General features: G+C 47.2%; 1 protein-coding gene across 1 annotated transcript in view; it reads left to right on the plus strand.

Annotated features, from left to right (window-relative positions):
- The window catches only part of LOC148318661 (cadherin-12-like), a 71,303-nt gene that overhangs the window by 29,239 nt on the left and 16,090 nt on the right, over positions 1-25,974 (plus strand). Inside the window, exons 3-6 of the mRNA XM_088282952.1 lie at positions 2,342-2,636; positions 7,661-7,780; positions 9,992-10,159; positions 11,758-11,945. Coding sequence (XP_088139078.1) covers positions 2,342-2,636; positions 7,661-7,780; positions 9,992-10,159; positions 11,758-11,945 — 771 coding nt within the window. The remainder of the gene's footprint in view (positions 1-2,341; positions 2,637-7,660; positions 7,781-9,991; positions 10,160-11,757; positions 11,946-25,974) is intronic.

Below are 25,974 nucleotides of genomic sequence, written 5' to 3' on the forward strand. Positions count from 1 at the left end.
CCAGAAATGTGATAAAATGATTTTTTTTTAAATTGCATTTTTTTTGGGGGGCTGATGGCACTGAATCAGAAATGCAAATGGAAAAAATACAAAAAGAAACCGCGTGTTACCTCATTAATTTTTACTCGAAATGCTAGCGGCTTGTAATGAATGGGGAGGGGGGGGGGGGACGAAATGCCATTAATTTAAACAATGAAAATCAAGCGCATCAAACGATTCATTAATTGGCACACAGAGGAGACGTATGATCGAAGAGTTAAAAAAAAAAAAGTGATTTTCTCTTCACTATGCTGGGAAACAAAAAAGTCGATTTAGTTTTGTATGGATCAGACAATAAATCAAGAGAACAGTGTGTGTGTGCGTGTGTGTGTGTTACTGAATTTTAATCTCACCGTTCCATCGAGTTTTCCTTGCATCTTTTTTTTTTTTTTTGTGAGTATTCGAGACAAACGTCGACCAAATGTCGCCCGTGTGACTTTTCTTTACGAGCCTTTCATTGCAGGCCTCTCCCGCCAAATTGCATAAGACTCCGCAGATGTTGCACTTTTTCTCGGTTTGATTGTAAAACTCACTCGGAGTGCGATTAGCACGCAACGGTCCGTCTGTAGGATTTGCAACGCGCCGCGAGCAAAGTCTCCAGCAAAGTGCTTTCATGTAACTATTAGCATCTGCGGCGGCCTGAGTCCACACGAAAAAAAAAAAAAAAACGGCAAACAATAAGTGCGGATGGGAAATGAAGCGGCAACAGCTCGGCAAATTTGTAAGTCCCCCCCCCTCCCCCGCGGGTACGCCTCTCCAATCTGTTCAGCACCCTGCAACCAACAACGTGTTTTATTAAAAACTTCCAAACCTGCGAGTGCATGTTTCAGGAGAGCACCCGAGAGCAAAGACGCTCTTAAAGTCGACAGCTGGCTGCCAAACAATGCCCACGGGACGTGGCAAACTTTGATTTGAGGCAACCCAAAAAGAAAAAGACGCATCTGTTGGATGATCGTCTTTCTTTTTGTATCACAAGGCGAGACCACGCTAACATCATTAGCGGTTTTCTTTTTAGGCTTTTATCCACTGCCCGATTAAAGCCTCAAGAAAAACAAACAAAACGCATGAAATAAAAAGAAGACAAGAAAAGCACAACGGCCCTCGCAATGCAAACATGCATTCAAAGTCATCCAAGTTCATTTCTTTCACGCGGGCGAGGCTTTTTGTTGCGTGTACAGCAGGGGCGGGCAAACTTTTGGATTCATGGGCCACAACGGGTTCTAAAATTAAAAAAAGCATTCCAGCAAAATATGTCTTAGAGTGCGCCTCCAAGTGGGGACACATCAGAATTACAGGGAAAATAAAACATGAACAAGGTTTATTCATCTAATTGGTTTTTTTTTTCAAGTTCAGTGGGCCGGATTAAAACGTTTAACGGGCCTCATGTGGCCCCCCCGGGCCGTAGTTTGCCCACACCTGGTGTACGGCACGTAGCGGACTGCCTCTTAGCGTTGTTGGACCGGCATTGCCGGTAAGACCACTCGTGCTGTCTGTTGCCAACGCCGAGTAATTCTCCAAATCCCTTTCGTTGTTATCGCGTCAATGTAGTAAAAAATTAATGAAGTAGCTGAAAGAGCAGTTGAACATTCACCGTGGGACAGAACATCGTAAACACCGTGTGGCTTAACTGCTGTGTGTTTTTCACAGGTGGCAAAAGCAGAAGGAAAAAAAGCCTTTCCCCAGTCCAAAGACCCCGAATACGATTAGACTAGAAAATGGATTTTTGGGATTGTTTCTTTGTCATTTCCACGCAAGTCCGACCAACGAAGAACTGAGTGTGCGAAATAATGTTGTTGCATTTCACCATCCTGGCCTAATTTACTCGAAAGGTCAACAGTGAAGTCTGTTCCGAAGCTAATAGGAGGACATTGACTCTTGAGTGAACCATCGCTTGGATGACGGTTCTGAAGTCCATGCGACTTTGTCGCTTGGCGCAGGATGCATCGACAACAACAAGAAAGAAGGAGTCACAGGTGGCCGCCGCCCGTTCGCTTCAAAGTCGACGCCTCGGAGACAAATGTGCTTGACGCCAAAGTGTCGCACGTGAAGGCAATCGGGTCTTAATCTCTGCAGTGAGCGTGTTTCATTTCGGAGAAATTTATCCTCATTAGTCTGACAGCGCAATCGTTTTCTTTTTTTCTCTTGACAGCGTCTGTTGAGCTTTGAGTTTCTCGCTACTGTCCCACACGAGTCGCATTCGGTGACGGCTCTTCCCCACCCGAGTCGTCCTCGCCGCGTCATTATCTGTGTCCGTGTTTGCACTCAACCAGTCTTCTTCTGCTTTTTTTTTTTTGTCTCGCAGCTGCACACTGACCTGGATCAGGGCGACAGCGCGGTCAAGTACACGCTCTCGGGCGACGGGGCCGGCTCCATTTTCACCATTGACCAAACCACGGGGGATATTCACGCCTTACGGAGTCTGGACCGCGAGGAGAAGCCTTACTACACGCTCCGTGCGCAGGCGGTGGACCTCAACAGCAACAGACCCCTGGAGCCCGAGTCCGAGTTTGTGATCAAGGTGCAAGACATCAACGACAACGAGCCAAAGTTCTTGGAAGGCCCGTATCGGGCCACGGTTCCTGAGATGTCACCCGTGGGTAAGGCGGCAAACAAGACCAAAATACTTTCTTTGTCTGGGCTGTTTCTAGTTTCTCAAGACTTTTGTGTTTAATTAGTAAACAGGATGTGACTTGACCAAGTGAGGCAGAACCACCATTTGTGTCGTCGGAATGAATAATGATATTGCATCGGTGATGATATTCCTTCATTATCCGTGCAACAAGGAGGGAATGCAAACAGATCCCTGGGGAACACCGCATTTAATTTTCAGCTGCGATGAGGTAGAACTGCAAATAAATTTTAGGTGAATCAAATTCTGTGGCAACCGTTAAATGAAAGCACTGGCAGGGCTGTGATGTGTCGGAAATTTGCCAGAAGCAACACGAACGTACAAATGTTAATTTTACCGGCCTGGTGTGTGAAAGGTTGGCTGCTTTTCTTAGTTTGATATACTCACAGCACATTCTGGGTGTTGCCCCAGATGGGATCCCTCAGAAAATCCACTCAGTAGTCTCTGAAGAGATAACCTCCTGCCACCGGTGCGTGAGATTGTTCATCATGTTCGGACACCCGTTTAATGATGATGATGGACTTGAGCTGTGAAACATGCGGGAAGTCGGCCGTTTTGGTTTGAAGGTGCTAAGGAGGTAGCCCGTCCTACGTAGGACATGTACCAGATCACCACGTCACAAAATTCAATGACGTGGGAGAAAATAATTCATCATCCAAACGAAACAAAGGTCCCAAAGCCACTTGGAAATATTTTCCTGACGGGTTCCGAGATCTGCTGTACTTCCAAGTTTTGCTGTCTACCCGGTTGTCGGAAATCGAAATCGGAGAGTTCACTTTCAGGCTGGTGAGAAATGACAAGGAGAAGCGTTGACACTCTGATGTCACAAAGTTACAAGTATTTTCCACAACAGCCTTCGGGGGGGATGTCAAAGTGGTGGCGGCAGCAGGATTTTCGATGTTGCCTAATACTTTTCAAGTTGTTGCTTTCACAAAGGATCATAACGTGTCATGTTCACCCAAGAAACAAAAAAATAAAATGTGTCGGGAAAGGAGAGAAAATAATTGAACAGGAAAAAGTTGATACCGGAGAGTCGCCAATAACAAATGTGCATAATTAGTGCAACATCAGTCCACCGGCTCGTGTGGATGAGTTCTAAAGGTCGCAAATTCGTTGATAATGAAGCCCAAGATTTGTTTCTGCCAGTCAGCTCTCTTTGTTCAGAGTTTCCCCGAGTCCAATTTCTCCATGTGGCTGTTTTTCAAACAAAGCCGGTTCACCTTCACGCCGGATGTGGAATCCCGTTTGTAATCGTAGAAGTGAAATCATCTCCAAGGTCGCCAAAGCCCCGAGGGACGGCCCGATTGGAGGCAGGCGAGTCGGAATAAATAATTCAGGTCATTTTCTGCTTTTGAAGGGAAACACGGCAACATCAGTCACCGTAACCTCGGGAATATTCAAAACGGCCTCGAGAAGTCCGGTTTCTACTTGTCGTCTTTTGCTGAGTCAGTCCGAAGCCATCCAGAGCTGTCCTGTTCCTTTTTGAGTTCTGTTGCCCCGGGGGCCGCCGAATCATCGTGAACGATCACGCCGACAAAGTCAATGCATGCTAAACATGACACATCTGCGGAGTCAGCGCTAAAGTTGAGTGGATTTATTTTGTTGCTGGAGTTCCCTAAAGTGATAACAAGTCAGACACTTCCAATAGAGACGAGACGGTCACAAAAATTTACTTGAAAAACACTTCAAGTTGGGTTTCGCACGACTTATAATATTGGAAATTTGGAACCAAGGTTAAAGCTTTGTTAGTTTTTCAAGTTCGGGTCTAAAAGTTTCAAAATGTGGGATGCATCCAAACCAGGTTTTGGTTGGAAAGTTTCTGCTTTAAGCCTGGTTTAGGATTTCAAATTAGAGCCTCAAACCAGGATGAAGGCTTCACGTTGTTTTTAGGGAATTCGAGTTTGAAGCCTTGGTTAGAAGTTCAGACAATGTGAGGGTTTTGATTTAAGGTTCCAACACAGGGTTTAGTTTTCCAGTTTGGCTTTTAAGTCTGGGTTACGGTTTCATCGTAGAGTTTCGGACAGATGACGGGTTTCAACTCGGGTTTGCATTCCATGCTTAAGGTTTCAAATTTGGCTTTGTCTGGTTTTCTCGTGAGAGTTTCATGTCACGGTTGGTGTTCCAGAATTGGGTTCTGGTTTTACATTTGGATTTAAAGGCTGACATGGGCTTTGGAATCAGGGTTAGAGTTTCAATCCATTCCAAGGCTTTAGTGATGCGAGTGATTGTGGCGGAGACATCCCAATGGTTCTTGTTGCACGGATACCGGCCCGCGTCCTTTCCACTTTATCAGATAAATGCAAAGGTGAAGACGAACAGTCAGTGAAGTTGGCTTAGGGATTGGCAGGTGAGCTCCAACCGGCGTGCAAAGCCACTGCCTCACTCGCCCTGCGGAATCCTGACATTTCAGAGAGAGAGAGCGAGTGCGGCCAATCCTCATGAGAGCAGATCAAGGTAACTCGCCGGAAGAAGAGTTCCTCTCTGTCAGAATGGCAATGCCCCCCTCAGAGCGGGAACAAACCAAATAAATAAAGGAAGACGGAACAACACATGCTGCAAGGATACGAGTTCAGATTGAACGCTGGCGTCGCCGTGGCAACAGAGCTCCCGATAATGAGATGATTGACAGACAGCTAATTAGCCCAAACTGATTATCCCACAAAACATGTCGGGTGGATTTTTTTTTTCCTTCCTGTTATCAACGGGATTTAATAATAAAATTGATTTATTTACATGGCACATTTAAAACATCGGCTCACGCTTGGCTGGAGATGACGATAAAAGATAATGAGTCACTCGATGATTAGCTCTCGCATTAAAACATGTCATTTATTCACAACAGTTCACGCCTATTATTGCTCATTACTATTTAAATAAAAGATCTATCGGAACCTTTTTCCGACGGCAAATTACCTTGTAGAAGCGCTGCAATTAATACTGCCAACCAAAATGGCCGACTTCCTATATAATTGGAGTGTCCTTGAGACTTTGTGTGTGCATCCATCCAGTTCCTTGTCAACTGGTGAAATTGGGAACATTTTTTTTTCCGACACTTTCCAAGACTTCTAAAAGTTCCCATCAAACTTGGATGCCATGCTCCTCCCACTGAGCATCCTGCAAAAGTTCTCAAGAACCGATCCAATAAAAGGCTTTTAATGCCATCTAATCATTTCGCCAGCTGTGCTATTTCCGCTTTGAGTGGTCTAATGGTACGCGCCATTACAAAGTGACAATCAACTCAAGCACGTACCTATATATTAAAAAAAAAAAAAAAGCACGTACACACACTAAGCCACTGTGTACAATTTGGGTGTCACTTTGACGTTAAGAGTCGGTCACGGTAGATATTGCAAGCTTCGGTTGCCACGGTAACAATGCCGTGCGCTGTGTTATTAGGCCCGTCTGTCAGTCGTGGCAGGGATGGGGGAGGGGCGTTCGAGTGGGCCTGTCACATGCGGAGGGGAATTTGGACCCTGAAGTGGACATGACACGGAAGTTGAAAAGTAAAAGTCTTTTCGTTACGAAAGTACACCGGCATGGAACAAAGCTGTAGAAACCTTGACGCACTGACAATGGGGTCACCGAGTTACTTGATCTTAAATACTCTAAAACAGGCTTGTCAAACTCATTTTTGTGGACGGTCCACATCGTAGTTATGGTTCCCTTCAGAGGAACGTTAAGACTGTGAACTCATATAAATGTCAGTTTTGAAATCAGTCAGTAATCGTTTGTTCAACAATGTTTCAATTTATTTTAAAAGGGGAGAATTGGTAACAAATAAATGGCAACATCTCATATCTCAATGTTGTTAAAAGTAAAGAAAATGGGCCAGAAGCGGGCAGTGGACGCACATGATTTGCCCTTCGCGGGCCGCATAAAATGAGGTCACGGGCCAGATCTGGCCCCTGGGCCTTTGGTTTGACACCTGTGCTCTAAAATATCAGGCCTGTATTACATAGCTACTAGTTCTCGTGCAGAATTTTGTATTTCCTGGTCTCTCTCTCCTTGCTCGGGACTGTCCGTGGCCTCCGGCGGCGGACACGTTCTATTTTAAGAAGTGCAAACACGGGAACCGCTGACGACTTGGGACGTCCTCTGCTCGTGTTGGGGTCTCCGCACGATGAGCTGCACAATGGCGGCTTTGTTCGCTGCTAATCTGCTTCACCTAATGTTTTAATGTTTTCCGCTCGTTTAGGCGGGCTCAGCAGATTGGGATGTTCTGGAGACGTGGTCAATATTGATAACAATGTTTGGTGTTGATCGGTATTTTCATACTAGATTAATAAACAAATCCTGACTTGTGGTGCATACTGCTTAAACCCGAAATATGAATCTGGCTGGCAAGAAAAAAGGCTTTTTGATGCAAAGGAATTTTAGTGAGCAGAGGATTAGGATACACGTTGATACATTTCTGCATTGATTAGCTACAAAAATTTAGATTATTATATATTATTTAAAAAGATTAATATATATTACATATTTCTAAGGTACAAATTGTGAATGTTTATTTGGCTTTTCGTTCTTCATTTATAAGAATTCAATTTTTTTTTTAATTACATTTTGATAATAAACTAGATTTGATTATTTATTTGTTTATATTTTATGTAGGCATTTATATTTTTCCATAATAATTTTTATGAATTTTTGCATACTTGGCTTTGTCCTATCACGTTTTTAATTGCATTTATTTTTAATGACTGTATTATATTTTTAACTTATATTCCAAATTTGCTGTTCTCTCCAAATAATTTTGCTCACATTTTGCAATTCCGCAGCCTCCATATGTTGACTTGGATAAAACGATTGAAAACATTCTTACTTGTAATTGAAAAGCCACGCTAAATAATGACGAATGCAGTTAAGCGAGGTGGATCCAACATGTAATTCCACCGCTTGGACGGCTGCCACGCTAACAGCGTTGGCAAGCTTGCCTCTTTGTTTTCCGTCTTGATGTTTTTTTTTTGTTTGTTTTTTTTCCATCTTTGTTTCCAGGGACCTACGTGACGCAGGTGACGGCCACCGACGCCGATGACCCGACGTACGGGAACAGCGCCAGGGTGGTCTACAGCATCTTGCACGGGCAGCCCTACTTCTCCGTGGACCCCAAAACCGGTAACAAGTTCGAAGCCATGCCCAATCCCAAAGTGCGGAATGCGGACGCATCATCAATTCTTCATTTACCGTTTGAACGTCCCTAATTATTACCTTGGAGTCATTCGATGCGCGTTGGCGAGCCGGCAGCATGCAGATGTTTCCGTTCGCCGACGCTTTGTTGCGGACTGGCTAACAATTGTTTACGGCCGCCGCTTGAAAATAACCAAAGATAATTACGCCCAAACATCAACGCTGGTATTTATTTTGTTGTTTATGTTCACGTTCTGCTGGAGTCAACGCAGCAGAACGGCGGTAAAAGCTTCTGGATTGGCAGCTGACTGGCAGGAGTTTTTTTTTTTTTTTTTGAGTACGTAACTTCAAGGAGAATTTGTTTGGATTTTATTTCTCAATATTTGAAACAGTTTCTGCCATTCGTATGTCAAAATACACCAAAATGATCAATTCACTCGAAATTGCCCGATGCGTTTCGTTACCATGCCGACCAGAGGGGCAGGCGAGTGCTTTGCGAATTGGCGTGTTTCGCCTTGCATTCAAATAGACCCCCAAAAAAAACGTATTAGAGAAGCCTCTCTGATTGGCCATGATTGAAATGGGGCTGTGATACCTCCCACTGCGGCGCAGACCTCCCTCTCGCCTGCGCTTAACTGTGAAATTTCCATCATCCACCAAAATTGAACGTCAATTTGCAAATGAGCCCAATTGTGACTCCGCTATTCAGCAAATTTCAGAATGGTTCTCTTAGAGACATATTTTGTGAAAAGGGCAGATAAAAGAGTCAATGTTGTTATTTAATTTCACACTTCACGGGTACGCCCGGACTCCAGACACACCGCTATTTGTATACAAGCTATTAAAAAGTCACATTTCCATAATATGTCCCCCTTTAAAAGACACATTCGCCGGTAGCGGGACAAGCGGGACAGCTCGCGGTGTCATAAAATCCCTTCATGCATATCACAACGGCGACACAGGTGGAAGGTGTTGCCACTCACAGCAGAGCGCCTGCTGAGGCGGGACGGCAAAACAGCGACAACTAAAAACACAAATCATGCTGCGACAATAAATGTTTTCCCGGCTGGGCGTCCGTCTATCGGCGCAAACACTCGTCAGCAATCAACAAACAAACAATCAACAGGCGGGAGGCGAGCCAAATGCTGCTATTGTGAAATTATCTTCACGGGTACACTCGGAATTTCAAACCGAAATCTTCTCCAAATTGGAAAACTAAACAAAAATGCCGCCAAGGAAACGTATCTGAAATCAAGTCTGAATATGCGTGTTCTCGTTTGCCAAGATTTTTCATATGCGCATTTCGTCGCTTGACTTTACTTGCTTGAAAACTCAGCCCGAAAATCTTCCCTGGCTTTCCACAGAACCGCCGTGTTGTTATTTCGATTCCCTAGACAGGAGCTAGCCGCGCCGCCGCTGACCACGAGGAGCCTCGTAAGCCTGTTAGCACGCAAGCTAGCCGGCGCCTTCCGCCATCGAAAGCCTCGCGACAGCCCAGCGGGATTTATTTCGGCCACCGGAGGCTTTGAGTGGATATATTTTGGTGGCTTGAACACGGAGGGATGAGGAGGCATGAGAAAGTCGAGGGATGACGTGGCACGCATGTTTTTCGGGGTTTTATTTTGGGGCATAACAACACTCTTTATATTTATCTGTCTTTATTTTCGCACTGCAAGTGTTTTATGCTTTTCCCATCCATCACGAACATCATTTAAACAAAATTTTTTTTTTTCACGTCGGGAGTATAAATAACCTGAACTTTGATCCAACGCAAACATGGTGAAGCAGCATTTCACCGTTACGACGCGCACAAATGGAATAAGCTGCCGACTCGTGTTTTTATTCCGCCTATGGAATGATGCCATTATTTTCAGATCAATTTATTCCTTGCCAGGCAAAGTTTGAAAAGGGTCATATTTTGAATGAACGCAAGTACAAAGCTCGCTCGACACGATAACGCACACGTCGCCTTGAGTTGACATATTTCATCTCGGCTCGATTTGATGTGAAGCACAAACGCCGTGCGATCTTCAAGTGAATCACTGCAGGTCTTGGCTAGAGTTGGCCGTTTGAATGTCAAGTTTGTCATGTGACCTCTATTCCTGTTCCTCAGGTGAAAACGCGGCTTCCAATCAAAACGTGCGCTTTTCCACGCCGTTCCTTTAAATGCCGTTGTGACATTTGCGTGCTGTGCTGCAGGCGTGATCAAGACGGCCTTGCCCAACATGGACCGAGAGGTTAAGGAGCAGTACCAGGTGCTAATCCAAGCCAAGGACATGGGGGGGCAACTGGGGGGGCTGGCCGGGACCACCGTGGTCAACATCACCCTCAGCGACGTCAACGACAACCCGCCCCGGTTCTCCAAAAGTGGGTGGCCCCTTTTTCAATTTGCATCTTTACATGAGTTGTTGAGTTGAAAATAATGCTTTCCAGGTCAGATCTTGTTCTGTTCACGTTGACGGATCAAACGCCAAAAATTGGGACCTGCGTATTCAAGTCAAACGCAATCATTGACATTTGAAAATGTGTCATTTGAAGCACGCGCTGTAAATGGCGTGATGATGATGGAGCACTCAAAACGCCGACGCCAACGCCTGACTTGAGGCGCTTCGTCAATCCATCCGTCAGTCATCCCTCAAAAACGTCTCCTCGCCAAATTTGTTCACACGGCTGCGATTTTATGCCAGATACGCTTCCTGATGCAACGCCGCCATTTCAGGGAAGCAATCCGGTAGATCGACACTTGATGAATCAAACCCGTGGTTGGGAATGCTAATTAAAAGTTGAACGTCTACAAATAAATTTAAGAGGTTTTGCAACATATTTTGACCACCAGGGGGCAGTATAATTAATAATACTCAGTAAACTAATTAGTAATTCTTTGCCGAGGATGAAGGAAATCCACCGACACGTATTGTTTTGGCAGCTAATAAGATAATGCTATTTTTTTAGCATTAAGCTAGCAGACGTCAAGGCTGCCGCTCTAATGACGTAGCCACGATGCAGGATTTGGCACCTGGTCCAAACCTTGACTAGATCTGACCTCTCAGCGGTCAACCAAAACCAGATGGTCCGTAACATATGAAGTTCAACATTTCCTCCAAAATTACTTCTGCCGTAGCGTCGCACGTAATTATGTTAACGCCCAAAAGCTCGACTTATTTTTGCACGGCCGCGCAGACGAGCTCCGGTAAATAAAGCTTGTCGGTCGGCTCGCGGAGCTTCCTTCTATATTTAGATTTAGGTTTTAGCACGATGCACCGAGGGGGTCTGACTCATTGCATTTCAGCACAATGCTCTCACGTCACTTTTTTATTCTTTTTTTTTTTTTCATTTTTATAGGCTGCTAAACCTCGTGAAGTTGCCTCTTTCAATCCGCAGGGCAAAGTGGTTAAAAAGGAAAATATAAATAAAGAAATCCATTTGTGTAAAGTCACCGATGTGCGAGTTGTCCACACTGGCTAATGTCGGCAGCAGCGAGCGTATGACAGCAAAGCGCCGAGCGGCCCGGAATGGAAATGGAGCCGAGGTGCGGAAAGCAAAAGTTGATATTTCCATAATTCGGTCACAGCACAAAGGTTGGCGCCACGTGCGGATGCTTCTGGGCGCCGCCGAAGACGTTTCAAGTCCTCGCAAGACCCGATGAGGGCTTCGCTGGAGAGAGAGTTCTACTTTTGACTCGGAATGATCAATCCTGACAGAGAAGCGTTTCTCAAAGGAACATCCGCTTTTGGCAAAACGTTGAAAATCAACACCTGACCTTCAGAGTTGTTCATTATTTAGCGGGCAAATAACTGCCAGATTCATTCGGAAGCTCCCTCTCGCGCCTCCGATCAACATTTGAGGTCAAATTGAGGAATAACAAACCGGAGCGCGTGTGTGATTACATCCAGCGGGGGCTTGTTCAGGTTCGCCTGCAAGACGTTCGTATTTGACGGTCTGAGCGTGTCCGATCTGGTTTGCAGGTTTCTTCCACTTGCGCGTTCCCGAGTCGTCGGCGGTGGGCTCGGCGGTGGGTCGGATCAAGGCCCACGACTTGGACGTGGGCAAGAACGCCGAAGTGGAGTACACCATCGTGCCGGGCGACGGGGGCGCCATGTTTGACATCACCACCAATGACCACAACCAAGATGGCGTTCTCATCCTCAAGCGGGTGAGCGGCAAAATCGCTTTGATGTTCTTGTCATGGAGAGTCAACTTCGACTTCAGAAAGATCCAATTTCCGAAGCGTGACATCAAATTTTGCATTTGAATTTGACCGGGCTAGCTTTTTTGGACTCCCACCACTCGGGGAGACCGCGCGCCACTAAAACTTTGCCACTTCTCTCGGTTGCGGTCGAGATGGCGCTTTCCAAGGTCATCGAACATAATCGAGCATCTCCTTCACATGCTGGGTTAGGTTTTTAAGTCATAATTGAAGTTTCAAACGAGCGTTGTTCAAGTTCTGAAATTCAGGTTTCAAGTCTGCGAGCTCATAATTTGTACTTGCCCCAAACCGTCTTCACATTGTTAGCCAAACTGCTGACATGAGCTCCTACCCGTCATGGAGCATTTTGTAGCCAAGTTAGCGTTTGTCCTTACGAACCGTTTTGCGATCCTACTTTTTTTTTTTGCCCACATCAACGACAAACTAATCCATTCATTCAAATGATCTTTGATGATTTGTAGATCGGAATAACTCCCGCAGGCAAGATCCACACACCCAAGATTGAAACACTGAACCTCAGAATTGTCAAGCAGACATGCTCACCACCATGTCCCCCCGCCCAAAAACATGAATTTAGTGGTACAAAACCACGATGAGACGAGTCCATGCTTCTTGCATGGAAGTCACAGACGGCGCCAGATGAAATATGCAAGATACATTATACATGTCGGAGCGGACTTTGTAGAAGAAAAGAAACGACGGGCAGCGGGACCCCCTGAACCTTCGTTAGCGGCTCCGCGTGTTGCGCCGCCGCCGCCGCTGCTCTCCGGTAGCCGGCGAGTGCTCAGCGTGGAGGAGCTCATCTCGCGGGCCATATGTTCTGCTCGCTAACTTGATTAAGACTCCCAGAGGTCGGCTTTGATCCGCACTGCAATTTATTTCCCACGCGAACCTTCGCCATTGGTAGGGACACCATTTTGCTCGGCCAACTTTGTAGCAAAGTGGCGGCGACGTTAGAGGAATTAATTACGTCGGAATGAAGCCTTCAAGGTCTATCGTCTCTTGTTTGAACAAAAAGAAGACGTTACGGGCGTGCACTAAAATTAGGGTGCGAAATGGAGCAGCCACTCGGAATATATTAAACACGATAAGACGTAAAAGTTATTAACTTTGGCCTATATGCTTAAAAAAAAAATATGGAGGCTTAAAATAAGCTAACCTATATGTTCGATGTGTGACACAATTAATGATTTGTCATTTGGTGAACTATTAGGAATGACTTGACAAATGTCCTGCCGCTCAATTTTCATCTGTGACACTGACGTCAGGGAATCCTGAAAATGATCAAGTTGGATCCACAAAAAAACAAAAACATTTGACATCCATTTGTGATGAATACATCTTGATGACATCGTTTGCACGGGTGTCCATCGTCACGATAATACCGATTCCGAAGCTTCCGATTCAGGCTCCTTTTTGGCTCAAAGTACAGGCTCCGGAATTCCAACTCCCAAAATAATCGCTCCAAACCCAAATGAGAAATTTCTTCCGGCCCGGGTTCGTATGACTTTGTTGAGTCCTTATTCATAATGGACATGGCCGCCCACATCTGGCTTTGAAAAAACAAATATTTGAATGAAACCTCTGAGCCAAAACACAAACGAACAAACCTCATGCCATATATTTATGGATGTTTTGGAGCCCCCTTGTGGCCATGAAACAAATTAGCGCGCAGATCTTGCATTCAACACAATTCCCTGACTTGTGAGGACTGGCGCCTCTTTGGAGACGTGCGCCATCCATCATGTCCAAATTCACTCAAGTCAGAGAACGTCACGCCACTTCCCACGCCGCTTCACTGTGCCGTCTTATTTCTCCTCGGATGCGGGGGACGCGGGGGGGGTCGGCGCGAGACCAGTTCAGGTGCAAATATGAGCAGCACTTTGTTGCAGTTAAAGATAAACACAAAGATCCTTTTGGAATAATCTCAGCGGGTCATAAACGACCACAAATGAGCAGTCTAAGTGAAAACTTGATCTAGTGACGCAAGTGTACGATTTTTAAGCCCCCCCCAGCCCACCGGATATTCGAAGTAACTCTCCCAAGATGAAGCTGTGTTGTTCTACGAACACAATATCAAATTCATTAGCTTGCGTTGCTAATGTTGTGCGTGCAACCGCCGCAGAGCAACACAATCCATTTGCGATGCTCACGTCTGGCGAAGCTTCGCGAAGCGCCGTCGAGCCGTCAGACAAAATGAACGCGTGGGTTGTTCGGGCCCACGCGCACCGGCTCCGAGTGTGTGTATGTGTGTGTGTGAGGTGATGTGTGTTTTACACAAGTGCTTCTATTCTACCTTCCACCGCCTAAATGTGCTTGCTTACAATACCCCTCCCTTCTACACCCCCCCACCCCCCTGAATTCTTCCTCCCCCACGCACCGCTTTGGGCAGTCCAAATTCAATTTGTCGGCGCTCGAATAGAAATGAAAGGACTAAAAGTGTCACAGTCATCACGCGTAATAGCACCAGCCGCTAAACTCGCTTTTGTCAGGCAGAGGAAGAGAACATGGGAACATGTTAATGCACTCCAGTGAAGCGCTTCCCCACTATTACTTGAAACTCCTTAGAAAAAAACAACGTCAAAGTGAATAGTCACTTGAAGAATAGAGTGGATGAATTTGAATTGAAGTTTTCAGAGACGTGAGTGGAACACGCTGACTTGCTTTATTAGCAAACGGGAAATCTTTTTCATCGACATTGATTCTAATCACTTACGTTACCTTAGAAGGGCTCCCTCTGGTGGCGGGCCAAAGAATCGCTCCTTACCTTCCATTTAGTCATTGTTGTCAAGACGTTTGTTCAGGTACAATTTCTTGTCAATTTTTACAATGGCTGCCAAAAACATGAATATTTAGCAAAACAATTTTCCACTTTCAGATTGATGTCAATCTCTACGCTGAACATTTCATCAGCAAAATGCTTCCGCATGCCTATTTCCACTTTCAGAGCGTTAAATGTCGCGTGGCTATTTTTAGCGCCGAAGGTGCTCTCCATCCTTTTTTGATCCACACCAAAAATATTCGCACCGGCAGTAACAGCTCGTCATTGTGTGTTGGTGTTTGAGTTTAGTTGTGTGTGTGCTGTGTGATGTTTTTGTTGTTGGAAGCCTCAAAGTGTACAGCCAAGACAATTTGAACAAGAGATGTTGGGACATCACAGGCGTCCGCCACCTGCTGTGGAAATGACAACACAACGCAGCGGTGCCAAAGATGGCGCGACGCGACGCGACGTGACGGGCAGGCAGGCAGAGACAGACTCCATGACTGAGTCTCTGAGTCACTCAAGTTAGTGACTGAGTGACTTTGTGAACGACCAACCGACTGACTGACTGACTCAGTCACCGTGAGTGAGTGAGTGAGTGAGTGACTATGTGAGTCAGTGAACAGCTGAGCGACCGACCATGTGACTGAGCCACAGTGCGTGAGTGACTGCTAACGGACTTGGTGAGTGAGTGAACAGCCAATCGAGTTAGTGAGCGAGTGAGTGAACAGCTGAGCTCCAACCACGTGACGGAGTCATAGTGAGTGAGTGAGTGAAGTCTTAATTAAGTCATACTCAAGTCTGAGTGAGTGAGTGAGTGAGTGAGTGAGTGAGTGAGACGAGCAACGGTTTAGAGCGAGTGACCCCGAATGTGCGAGCGACTGACCGAGCGGGATCCCGATTGAGTGAGTGCCGGCCTCCGCCATGTAATTAAGTGCACAATAAGCGGGTGAGGAGTGACGAAGACAACGATGAAGGTGTGAGGGAGCCGAAGATAAAGCCTTCATGAGCTACTCGCTGTGTTCTGACCCGCCCACTCCATTGTCTTATTCGGGATTGCTGCAATATCCCCAGAGAGCAATCCTTCTCCTGCTCTCCTTTCCTCCCTCGTTTGACTTTCCGCTTGCGCGCACACACACACACACACACATGCACACGTACTCACACGGGCAGGCGGCAGGAGAGCCTCATTGTACACAGCCGAGTTTGGCAGAAGCCAAATTAGAGAGTGAGGAAGGTTGGCTATGATAAGAGGATCAGGCTGAGTAATGGGTTCAAAGGATGATCATCTGTTTCCCAGCCTGGCGAGGAGAAAAAAAAACAGGCGTGAAGGGGCCGCGCACATCCCATCTGCTAAACATAAGATTACGTGAGACAATAGGTAAATCCGCCAAAGAATTCCCGAGGAGGCGCGCGGACCGATGACACGCGCTACGGCGAAGGACACGTTGACAAACAAGAGCCTCGGGTCGCCTCGCCCAAAATCACTTCCTCTCCGATTAAACGTCGCGTTTGTCCAGATGCTCGCTTATTTACCTTCTCCCGGCAGACGCAGGAAAGCGAGCGTCGTGAAAATCTGCTCCTGCCAGCCTCGGGGGAAACGGGGGGGGGGGGACCTGCATTGTTTGACAACGGCATGTGTGGCATAATATTTGGCTGGCACACTCGCTCCGGGAAGACGTTTGAATAATAGCGAACGGAGTCTCATGTGCGACGTTGCGCGTCGACTTTAAGCTTCCGCATTTTTTATGCAGCCATCGCTTTTATTTCAGTCCAGTGGTCTTTGGTCTCTTGGAATCGCAGCTCAGACGTGTCACAAGTCGGTCAACTGCATGCGACCAAAAGAAATTTATTGATTAGCCGTTAGCGTTGTCGCCTCTGAACTAGCTTCGACAATCTCTCTTGAGTACAAGCCCATCCAAAAATCATCGTAAACCATCAAAAGGTGCCTTCAAATGAAATGAAACGAATCTGTTGCCAAACAAAATCTATTTAGCGCTCGTCTCACTTGCTAAAAGTTTAATTTGTCTAAATGCATTTTGGATGTCCCAAATCTTCAAGCAATAAAACAACAAAGTACAAAAGCAATAAAAGTGAGAGGGGTAAACTCCTCGTTAATCTTCTACCGCCGAAGTCCAGACCAAACAGGGCCAAATCCTCGCTGATAAAAAGCGCTACGCGAAGAAGCGAGGAAAGCCTTTATTTTTTTAGCGTGGGCCGCCTTCGAATTAGCGCAGTGGGTTTGCGTGTTTGGTTGGCCAAGGAGACGTTTTTGGGAGACGTTGGTAATCCGGCAGAAAGCAAGTCAGCTTTTAGCATGTTGAACACGCGTCCAACTGAACAGCCGTGAGCAGCTGAACCTGTTTTTTTTTTTTTTTTCCATGGCCCCGGTAATCTCATGACCCGCCGCCGCCCTTACTGACGAACCTTACCGTATGTGCCAAGCCACAGTGGAGGCTGGGCAGGCTCCGGCAGCCAAATCTGGTTCTTCCCAACCAGCCTTAGGGCACATGGACGAATGAAGTTTTTGGTTGCCAAATGTGTTTATTCATGAGGCATGATCAAGCAAAACGAGGATTCCAGGCAGCCGAGTGTTCGCTGGATTGACTCGGTATTAAAGCTGGCTTGGGAAGGTTTGGGTCATCCCCCCCCCTCCTATCGATGGTAGAACCAAAACCAAGTCTGCACGGTGACATCTAGGGGGCGCCGTACTGTTGCTAGCTGTTCACTGGCCAGTCTTTATGCGGCCTTGGATGTAACCAGAGGGGGTTGATGTGAACTGGGAAAGACTGAGGTCCCACGACAGCAACAACACAAATAAGAAGTCGATAACCAAAAGAAAGATGAATGAACTGTGGCCTCCATCCTCTGTAGACACACCAACAACATGGGGAAATCTGTGTGCCGTGTGTGCTCAGAGTCAGTCAAGGGCAAGTAACCCTCGTGTGGTCTTTGGCTGCCAAATGTTTTTATTTATGAGTCATGAGCAACTGAAAAGAGCCTCAGGGCAAAACCAAGACTCACTGGACTCTGTTTCACAGTTGGCCTGGAAAGGTTTCTCTAATCCCCCCCCCCCGGTAGATCTGGAGAAGGAAGGTGAAAACGGGAAGTCTAGAGATTCAGATTCTGCTTCTCCTCCAAACGGGACGCGGATGAGCAGTCGATGTCTGATGGAAAGGGGCAGCCAAATCTGATCCAAACCCGTCGGGAAGCCGTCTCAGAGCAGACCTAGAACATCCTGGAGGGTCTTTGTCTCCTGCCTCACTATCCCTGCAGCAGGGGCGGAGGATGTTGATGGACATGGACTGCTGTCGCAATGAACTGGACCAGATGAGGTCTGAGAATGAACAGGTCAACAAGGACCAACCCATTTTAAAGACAAAACTACCCGTCTAGGTGAGGAGTGCCGCCCACATTTCCAAGCTCCCTGCCCAGTCCAAGGCTGCGCTCGGATTTCCCGACGCAACTGAAACTGTAGACTTACCGATGAAAATGCTTGCAAAAAATAGAACTGTTTAGTCGACAATCTGCTGCCACACGGAAAATCATCTGACGTGGGCAAAAATGCACTTTTCTCTGCTTTTTATCAGGGGAACGGGTTTATCGGATAAAAACCTGCAAGATGCCACAGATGAACTGCAAACAAAATGACTAAAAGTGTGACTTTTTTCTTTTTATTTACTCTGAGTGTACCCTTGCACGGTTGAGAGTATTCTGTGGGTGTGGGCCCGGCAGGGAAAACGACTCTATGTCGGATCACGGCTATTGATCCCGGATGAGCTCCGTTTAAGCTCCTCCAGTCAACGCAATTGACAGTATTGAGGCAAGAAGCCTTTTCATCCTCGCTGCCATTAATTAAGAACTTAATTTCACTAAAGCCAGCCAGCCAGCGAGGTCCACTTCCTCCATCATAAATGTCATTAGTGGTCGGATTGAAGAAGAAATCCTTCCCCAGACCAGAATGAAGCCGCTTTTGGCTTTCAGTCATGAAAAGAAATGATTGCGCGCTGGCAATCGAGGCTGCCGGAGGGCCATTAAAACCAAACGCGTGACCTCGGCTATGTCCGGCCTCTCGGATGCCATCATTTTAAATCAATAGCAGTCAAACGGGGATATTCAGCTCCGACCATGTCGGGAGTTTGACATTTTCATGGGCTGAGAGGTGAAAAGTAAACTGCACAGATCTGATAAGGAGATCCAGGCTATTTGTGCAGGTAGCATACTGGACATTGAAAATCAATAGTGCAAAAAAGAAGTATTCCTGGACTGCATGGCTATGTGAAAAATTGATACGGGCGAGCGAAAAGTAGCTGAGTTTGATCGTGGCCATTTTGTACAAGAATATGAACTTTGGAAATCAACGGGATTCTTGTTTTGCCTGGAAAATGAAGCTTGGCACGCCTCTGGTCTCAAACGTATTTTGATTTCAAACACATTTGACTAAGATTGATTCAAATCCAGGTCGGACAATTTTTCATCGTGGTGCCTGGAGTTTTGAGTGACTTGATTGTTCGGCTGATGTGTTATGTGATCCGAATGTCTGCCTTCTACTGCCCCCGTGTGGCCATGGCGTGCACACCAGAAGGAGCAGCACAATGACCAGTGAATGGAAAAAAAAATTAAAAAGCAGTTACGGGATGAATTTGCGTTGCGAGCCGTTAATGCCCCAAAATCTACAAAACCATTGTGGGTAAAACCGCTAGCGTGACGTATCGTTCAAAAACGAGCACAGAGTCCAGTCTCAAGTCTTTTTCCTTTGGGGCGGCGACGCTTGTTAAGGTCATCCTAAATAACGCATCATCGGCGGCGGCATCCCCACCGTGCGACAGAAGTTTGGGAATTGCTCGACCGCTGCCGGTTAATGACACCCGATAGCGGCGGAGGATCATCCAGCGGCATCCGAGCGCCGGCTGCTCGCCCACAGACCTGACTGGGAATTAATCCATTGATTACAGCGCTCAAGGCTCCCGTGGGAGACGAGGCCGGCTATTTTGGACTCGGCGCTTGGCTTAAGGCGTGAAGAGGAAACGATACTTCCAAGCGGCGAGGGAAAAAATAACGCCGCACCAGGTGACCGAGTGGAAAGTGTTTGGAGTACGTGTTTGTGTGTGTGCGATGCATTCAAGGGATGAATTGGAAGTTGGCTGACACGGTTCGATTAACGCAGTCAGACGGTAGTTTGTGTTCATCCCTGGGGCAAATTTACATTTTGGCGATCCCCCGGAATATTTGGAATATTTAGCACCCTGAATCGGTTTAAACCATTTTAGGGCAATTTTGATCTTGCAAGCAAATTTGATAATTAAACCAGCGACGCTTAGAAACATGAATTTTGCTATGCATGTCATTCGTGAACCCACAAAAATCTTCAAGCGGTTGTGCCTGAAAAGACAAAGCGAGTCTGGCATTTTATTTGGAGTTAAATTTGAAAATTTGGTTCGACCGCCATCAGAGGCGAGAGATTCACGTGCTAATGTCCTAAAAGCAGCATCATGCTCGAAAACATGCTGCCCGGAAACAAAGCGGCCGCGGAAGCGCTGGCGAAGGTCCAGTGTGGTGCGAGCGGTGCAACGAAGGCAAGCGAGGACACAAACTGATGTGATTGATGGCGGCACAATAAAGTGAGCATCCCTCCTCCCTCGCTGGTGCCGGCGGCGGCGGCGGCGGCGGCGAGGGAGGGCGGTTGGATCTCTTCGGGCCATGTAATCTTTTCTCTCCCGATGACGAGCTTATTGAGCGCCCCGCACTGCCGACGGCGCACGAGGCCAAAAAGAAATCTCGGCTGCGACTCGACTGGCTCACCACGGAAAGGTTACGCCGGGCTCCAAAACGCTCTCGATTGCGTTTGACGGCCATTTTCTCACCGGTTGAGCTGCTTGTTGACGTTATTCTCCACGACGGAGATGACTCCGTAAGCTCTTTATGGCCTCTCGCCCCAAACTGAGAACCAATCTTTCTGTTTTCAAAGCCACAGCTTGACTTTCAACTATCGTCAACCGATTATCGCCGATTACAAAACGAGTGCCACCAAAATATTTGGACATTTTCCGAGATCACTATTTCAGTAGCTTTGCTGTGTTTCCTCACTAAAGGACTTGCAAGCGCCTGAGGTCATATTGGTCCACTTTGGGCGCTGTTCTCGTTTCGGCATCGCTGAAACGATCAGCTCCTGACTCGTCGGCGGCGTCTCCAGTCATCGCCTGACACATTTTGCCGATTTAAATAGTGCGAGCTGCGCTCGTGAGTCACCGGTCTTAAAAATGCAAGTGCTTGCTTTTTGCTGTTTGCATTCCTCATCGCCGAACGAGGAAGCATTTGTTTAGCTTTGACAAAAAGCTGCGCGTGCCACAAAAGAACTGAACAATTTATGATTATTTGGAGGACGCATTTTTCAGCCGGCACGGGCGGCATCCCTACGTCAAAGGTAACAAATCGCTCGACTGAATGTCTCTTCAGAGCGCCGCAACTTGTGAATTTTTCACGGTACGGGCAAGGTATTACCGTACACGTGACGGACCAAAATTTGTCCACGCCAGAAGTTTTTCCGATCATCGTACGGGTGACAGATAACGAACTGACAGACTTGACGTGAGCCAAAGCGGCCTGCCTTAGCATAGCATAGCATTTGCAAATCCCGTGTTTTGGTTTGTCCTAAGTGGTCCAGATATCGCGTGGACCACCAACTTCTAAATTTGGACCTGCCGATGTTTGCTAGCATCAGTCAATGAGTTTGTTAGCTTAGCTTTGAGCCACTCGCCGGATCACGCCATAATGATTTGGAAGTGTCTTTGTAAATATATAATAGTGCACGTAAGCAGATTTAGCGCCGCTGCCGCACGGCTGACACGTTGGATATTTTCCGCTGTTTTTCTGCCGCTCTTTAATCTCCTGGCGTAACACCTTTAGTGCTGCATTGCAAACAAATGGAATCAGCCTGCTTGTGATTCTGAGCGATGCTGACTCCCCCCTACGGGCCCTGGCACAAGACCGCCATCGCCTATCGCCCCACCCCTCGCCTTGCTCATTATCGTGGCCGGCGTAGGTGTGAGGGGAACATTCAATATTCTCCGGCAAATTCCTTTTTTACGCTAGCGTTGACGTAGCGACACTCGCTTTTCCGCCACGAAAGCTCACTTGACGTCAACTTGGACTCTCTTCTCATTTGCACTTGAATTCTGTCCTGGTCTTGGAGCACCGCATCCGCCGCGACTTTTAGAGCGGGGGTGCAAACCATCAAGCGCAATTTAATGGGGGAAAACTGCATTGATGTATCCTGTTATTGTTCCCTGTTGATTTGTTGTTTTTTTTTGTTACTTTTTTTTTGCTCTCTTCAATCTATTTTGTCTGACTGCATTCTCTGTGAATTTCCAACTAAGAAATGAAAGCTCATTGGTGGGTCGGCTGTGAAGAAGAAGAAAAGAAAAAAAAAATGTCAACCAGCAAAAGGCACAATGCCTTATTAAGCTCGTGGTCCACATTAGGCCTCGACTGGCGGAGTCGCTCAGGTTCTATTGTGAAGCGCGACGACGCTCCATTCGGCATCGGCGACGCTCCATTCGGCATCGGCGGCGGTGCACGGAAGGTGCACATTTGCATATCAAAGGCCAGGGAAACATGTCTGGAATTTCAAGTGACTTCTGTTGTGATGTGCTCTCGACACACGAGCAGGAGGAAAGAACGAGGGGGGGGCGTTGTTGGGGTGCAAATTCCTCCGTCGATACGCTTCCTGGTTTGCGTCCGCGCCGGACCGCGGCCGTAATGTGAAGCTTGAAAAGCCGAGCGCAGGTGCACGCCCGGCGCCTCGCAGCCAATCGCGTAAAAGTAGGTCAACCTCCTGGAAAAAAAAAAAAAGAATTCCTGGGATATTTCCCTCATGGCCTCCACATCTAGTGCGATGCTTTGACGCGTCGTCTCATTAATTCAAAACTCCTCGTCGCCCCCTACTGGGTGCGTGTTACTCCTGCAAAATGACAAACTGCAGCGAGGGACGGACTTTTTCATGAACTGCAGCGAGAATATGTCCTTCGGCTTACATCATTGTCATTGAATTCTCCTCAGTGGCGTTCGTCACCTCTTACGCATTCAACGAAATTAGATAAAACATTGTTTCTCATGCTAGAGTTTGAGGAAGCTGAAAAAAAATCTTCCTTGCGGAGTTGCTTTAATTCGGTAAAAGATTATGCCACAGCATTTCAAGTCTGGACTTCACTGAGACAAAACTGTATTTATTTATTTCAGTAATTCAGAAAAAAATGGTCTCTGAGGATCTTCCGGTAGTCACAGCAAGTGGTCCACCTCGCCACCCGCAGCTTTTAAACGTATTCGTGGTTACACGACCTGAAAAGTTGTGTTGTCCAGCGGTGCGCTTTGTTTGTGGGTGGAAGATTAGCGGGCAAAGGAGAAGCTCCACACTGAGACGAGTTTTTTTCTCTCTTCTTCCTAATGGCGGACATGCATCGCGAGCTGGCTAATGAGGCCCCTCCCCTTCCCCCCCGCTGGCCGACCACCCGGTGCTGCCGCCCCTCTTCCACCTGCGCTTTAGCTGAGTCTCACATGTGGGGCTTTCAGGACGCTATACGTCCGATCTATTCCCAAGAAATGTTGTTGGTCGCTGCAGGTGATGTTCACATTTGGTCCGCTTCGTATTTTTCACGCATGGATGCACCTGACTGAATTTAGTGGCAGAAAGTAGACTGCATGCACTCCAGCGAGTCCATTATGCTTCCAGTTTGTATAATGCGCGTCTGAATTTAAAGAGAGTGAGACGAGTTGCTTCCATCGGCCGGTAAGTGGCTCGGCTGTGTTCACACCCACAACGGCGCTCTCACGAAAATACCAAAAGGAAGACAACTCCGCCCTGGTGCACATTTAGCAAAGTCACCAATTTTTCTTTTTCATCACTATCGTGATTCATGAGTCTCGCTCCTCCTCCGGTAAATGTCGAGTTGAACCGTTGCAGCCACACGGAGCTTGGTGGTCTCGCGCTTGAATTAAGAGCCAGAGGCCTGGTGAGCAATCGGCACAAAAAGCACTCAAGGACTGCATTTAGTCGACCCGGAGGCATTTGAAGCCCCGTCACCTCGGGTTGGCTTGATCAAAGTAGCACTCTGACCCCCTTAAAAACGGATCGCACGCTGTGTTCGCGCCGTGCCCGCACTAAATATTCGATTTCTTTCTCGCTCCACGCTGTCGTTGTTTGCCCGGACGATTGAGGCCTTTTAGTCGTGGCTTTGAATGCCCGCCACCACCACGTGTGTGTTATCCGTTCCTGCTCGGTTTCCTCCTGACCGTGGTCGGGGGGGCGCAGGGGAGATTCGTCTCCAAGGCCGGAGTTGCCCGGGGATCGTGATCGGCGCACGTCGTCGGAATGCGGAGTCCGTCTTCGCGGCCGGAGTTGCCCGGGGATCGTGATCGGCGCACGTCGTCGAAATGCGGAGTCCTCCCAATCAATAATAACACGCCAGCAGGGAGACAGTGGTGTACCTGTAGCCTCGCTTTATTGTTTTCATGCTCTTCCCTCTTCCATTTTTCACTTCCTCCTTTCATTCATTCAACACTCCAACAACATCCGCCCCCTCCCTCCTCCACGCATGCGCACCCCACACGTCACGCAAGCTTGTCACCATACTTGCAACATGTGTCTTCCAAAGTGCGCACGCGAGAGGCGAGGTTGTCAACCGGCGCCACCGACTTTATTTCCTGATGCATTTCCCCAGTGTGGCTACGAGAGGCTGAAGCGCTCGCATCTGCTGCGCTGTAATCAAACCAATCACGCCAGCTGATGGTCAGTGATTGCTTTTAGATTGGCAGGCCTCGGCATGCCTTTTTTTTCACCCTTCTCCTCAAGTCTTTTAATGGACACCTGCTCCTGCAGAACCCGAGACGACTGAGTGGAGGAACATTTGAGGATGTTCACTCGCTTTCGCCGCCAACGGATGCAATTTAGCTTGAGGACAGAGTGAGGATCTTGATTTATTTTATTTTTCTATCATGTAAAAAAAAATACTCATTCTCATGCGAGTTGCAGGATTAGAGTGATTGTGAAAAAGCTTGAAAAAGAAAGTTTGCTTTCCCGAGGCTGAAATGGACCAGAAGCGGAAAGCAGCATGTGACGATTTTTGAACGTCCTGTTTCAAGTGGCAATTATGTGTTAGTGAGCACAAGACGACACCGTGTTGAGTATGAAAGCAGTCAGAAAACCGTGCACTTTCCGTACAGCCTGTACTGGATTTTCATTCTCAACGGTCACGATGGTGAGATCTATTTTTTTAGTTTTGTTAGCATTTCGGCCTGGTTTCAAGTCATGTACTTTTGTACTTTTGACCACCTGTAAAAAGTCCCAGTGTAGTAAAAAAAAGCCCATGAAAATCAAGATGACAGATGTCTTGGAAAAAGCCGGAAATAACTTGCTTGCAAAGCTGCACTTTGACTCGTCGAGGTGCGAGGTCGCCCAAAAACAATCACTTGCTCTCATTCCAAAGCGATTTGAACTTCTTTCCAAACAAGCTGCCAGACAAATCGGGCGTCCCGGGACGCTAGGTCAGGTAGCGGCGCCGCCGCTGCCAAGGTGCCGCCTTGTTAGTCCATTTCAAGTACACGCAACATGAATGTCTCTCGTGCGACTGCGCGGCCGGCGGAGCGTGACGGTTGGCGTTCGGCGCCGAGTGTGGGCGGTCTCACTTGAGAGGGCAGCAGACAGGCGTAGGCGAGAACAAGCGCGTCACCGCTGTCAAGACGTTCACACCTCAGACCTCACATTTCGGCCGTGCGCGTTGGTCCGCTCACGTTTGACTAATTGACCCTGAGCCGACGTGTCGGAAGCAGCCGGGAGGACGAGCGTGTGAACCTCTCCGCGACTTCTTTTCATGATGATATATATATGGAGAGGGGGGTAAACTAAATCGGCAAAATTGCGTGTGCGAAATCGCGAGTATGGAAGGATGGATCTGTAATTTTAAGTTGTAATATCACCAATCACCACTAGATGGCTGATAGGTCTTAGTTGCTCTTACTTTGGGTATTATACTGTCGTGAGTAGGCCTCATATTTTTTTGCAGATTTGGAATGATATGCGGGACAAAACGAGTTGCTTTTTATGAGGAAAAAAAAATTGCAAAATGAGTTCTTCCACTTCATGTTGTTTTGCTGTACAGCAGTTTTGTGCCGTCCTTGAAAGGTCAATTTTATACAGTTATGAAGTTTCCCATCCCTGAT

Source organism: Idiotropiscis lumnitzeri, chromosome 19 (assembly GCF_059441095.1).
Source record: "Idiotropiscis lumnitzeri isolate Australia: NSW breed Sydney's pygmy pipehorse chromosome 19, RoL_Ilum_1.0, whole genome shotgun sequence".
NCBI classification, from domain to species: Eukaryota; Metazoa; Chordata; class Actinopteri; order Syngnathiformes; family Syngnathidae; genus Idiotropiscis; species Idiotropiscis lumnitzeri.